We start from the raw sequence: 2,722 nt of genomic DNA, 5'->3' as shown, positions 1-2,722 counted from the left end.
CCTTTAACGTGGGTGGTGGGCTGGTTCTTATAATATGTATGGTCATATGCGTATAATATACACTATACTAGTTCAGATAGCAACTATACCAAACTAGATATAGTACAGCTAGCGAAGAAGGTGCGGTAGGAGAGAGCGGGCTGTGACTAAGTCAATTTCCGAAACATTTCTGAAGGTATAAATACATAGGATTATCAAAGATGGAAGGGGCAACGAAGGAGAGCAAAGATTATGTTGTCACTTATAGGGGTGAAATTGTGGAAAATCGGCATGCAGTTCATGTTGCAGTTACTGATGCCGAAGGCGAGCTTCTGTATGCTGTCGGTGACCCCTCGCGATTAACTTTGGCCCGATCTGCTGCAAAACCAGCCCAAGCACTGGCAGTTCTCGAGACAGGCGGTTTTGATCAATTTGGATTTGATGATGCGGATCTTGCATTGATGTGCGCATCACACAGCAGCGAAGAGAGACACATATCCCGGGCACTCGCGATGCTAGCCAAAGTTGATGCTAGGGAAGAAGACCTCCGATGTGGAGGCCACACTGCAATTTCAGAGGCAGTGAATCGGACATGGATCAAAAGTGAATTCACCCCTACTGCTGTGTGTAACAATTGTTCGGGAAAGCATGTTGGCATGTTAGCTGGCGCTAGGGCAATCGGTGCTGAGTTGGCCGATTACCACCTTCCAACACACCCGATCCAGTTGCGAGTTAAACGTGTGTGTGAGGAACTATGTGGCTTGGAAGAGGATACGTTGAAATGGGGTATTGATGGCTGCAACCTCCCGGCGCCTGCTTTGCCTCTCTTCTACATCGCAAAGATCTATGCCTCGATTGCTGCTGCTGCAGATTCTACGGAACAAAAAAATAGCCAGTCTGCTAGAACGCAAGCATTGGGCCGTACCTTTCGTGCCATGGTGCAATATCCAGAACTAGTTGGCGGCGACGGTCGATTCTGCACTATACTCATGCATGCATTCCAGGGTGCTCTCATCGGCAAAATCGGGGCAGAGGCCTGTTATGGAATGGGAATACGCGGGTCTGAACAAACCCGTCGGCTTGGGACAGGCGGTGCCATTGGAATATCAGCTAAAATTGAGGATGGTAATATGCAAATTCTTTATTCAACACTGGCAGAAGTCCTCGAACAACTCCAAATCGGAACACCGGACATGCGCCAGAAACTTGCAGGCTTTCACCATCCAAAGATTTTGAATACCTCTAGAGTTGTCACGGGCCATATCTCTCCTAGATTCCATGTCCGCAAATTAAAATAGCGCTGCATAGAATGTGTAAGAAGAGGTATTAATGCTCTTGAACTACTAATGACATTCAATGTAGAAGGGTCGTATACGATAGTCTATATAACGTACAGAACTGTGACCTCTTTATTACCATCTAAAGTTATTCGACATGGAATAGCAGTATCAAGTATAATGTACACTTGGTCTGTCTTAGTCTGTCTTGTATTCATTGTTTTGACATGCGCAAAGATAGCTTCTACCTGAGCTCTTACAAGAAAAGTCCAATATGTCCTTAATTCAAAGCGACTTGTACCAAGTCACACCTCAAACAAATAAGTAAATGATCAATCAGAGGGGTTTTCCCTATAAGTTAGGCCAAAACATTGTATCAAATCCTCCAAAATCTGATTGTGGGAATAATTCTCAATGTCAATTAAGTGCTGCAGATTCTATATATGCATTGCCGTCTCCACATTCTGCCCCATGTCTGTATCCATGGCATTTCCCTCCTACTCATATCATCTCATCAGCATAGACATACCCATGCACTTATCCATACCCTAGCCCAACTTACCCTCCTAACCATCCCATTTAATGGATATAGTCTTGTCCATATTATCCATGTTGTCTATAGCAGAAGGCATATTCTCATTGCCCATTTTCGACATTACCATATCCATTATCATGGAAGTATCGTCACCACGGGCCTGGAACTCCGTATATTTTGTTTCGCATAAGCTAACTTTCACAAAATATAAAATAGTAGTTGATAGAATTACCTAAAGTGCCGGTGCGCAAGCTGCAATAACAGCGAAAAGCGAGGAGCTAAGTACTGCTGTCTTCATACTGGAGCAGTGACTTAAGAGCTTACACGGAAATGGAATAATTATATGAAGGGCTTAATAGGAGACAAAGAAATTTGCTAATCCAAAGCTTGACCTACTCTTGCAATCTAGCCGGAAGAAGGAGTTTATATATCTTGAGACATACCGGGTCTCAAATGTAATTAGGAAATCCATACAGCCTAAGTTACAAGCATTGGGAATCAGAAGATCCCTTATACCCATAGTAAATGGCCATCCCTTACATACAGTTGGTCCTTCTTGACAACGGACCTGTCATCATCATGAAGAAATATCACCGAATATGTTTGGAATGCTGATCATGGTTATAAAGGGCCAAAGTATACTCCCCTGAAGTTTTATTACGTACCCTTTCGGAGGATGTACTGTTCTTTCTAAATGTGTCGCAGGAATACTTGTACTGCTAATTTGGTATATTGTATGGGGGGGAAACAAGAGATCCATAATTCTCTGATGTGTGCTTGGGGCTAAGATTGACCGAGTACTTCGAAGATTCAAATGCCCCCGTCCCTGAATCAAAGCAACTGTGAAGAAGATGGTGGAGTGAAAGAAGGGGGATCAAGGCGCTTTAAGGAGAATCCCGAAGGCGTCAATGATTGCTTTTTGCTTTCGCTA

General features: G+C 43.7%; 1 protein-coding gene across 1 annotated transcript; it reads left to right on the top strand.

Moving 5' to 3' along the window:
* Positions 1–200: 200 nt before the first annotated feature.
* On the top strand, positions 201–1,277 carry ATNIH1004_003476 (asparaginase; the record flags this gene model as incomplete). The annotated part of the gene is made up of 1 exon (XM_033568153.1): positions 201–1,277. The coding sequence occupies one exon, from the start codon at positions 201–203 to the stop codon at positions 1,275–1,277; it is 1,077 nt and encodes a 358-aa protein (XP_033430148.1).
* Between the last annotated feature and the right edge of the window lie 1,445 nt (positions 1,278–2,722).

Source organism: Aspergillus tanneri (assembly GCF_003426965.1).
Source record: "Aspergillus tanneri strain NIH1004 chromosome Unknown AapTan_1_pilon_pilon_pilon, whole genome shotgun sequence".
NCBI classification, from domain to species: domain Eukaryota; kingdom Fungi; phylum Ascomycota; class Eurotiomycetes; order Eurotiales; family Aspergillaceae; genus Aspergillus; species Aspergillus tanneri.
This window is presented reverse-complemented; position numbering and strand designations above follow the sequence as displayed.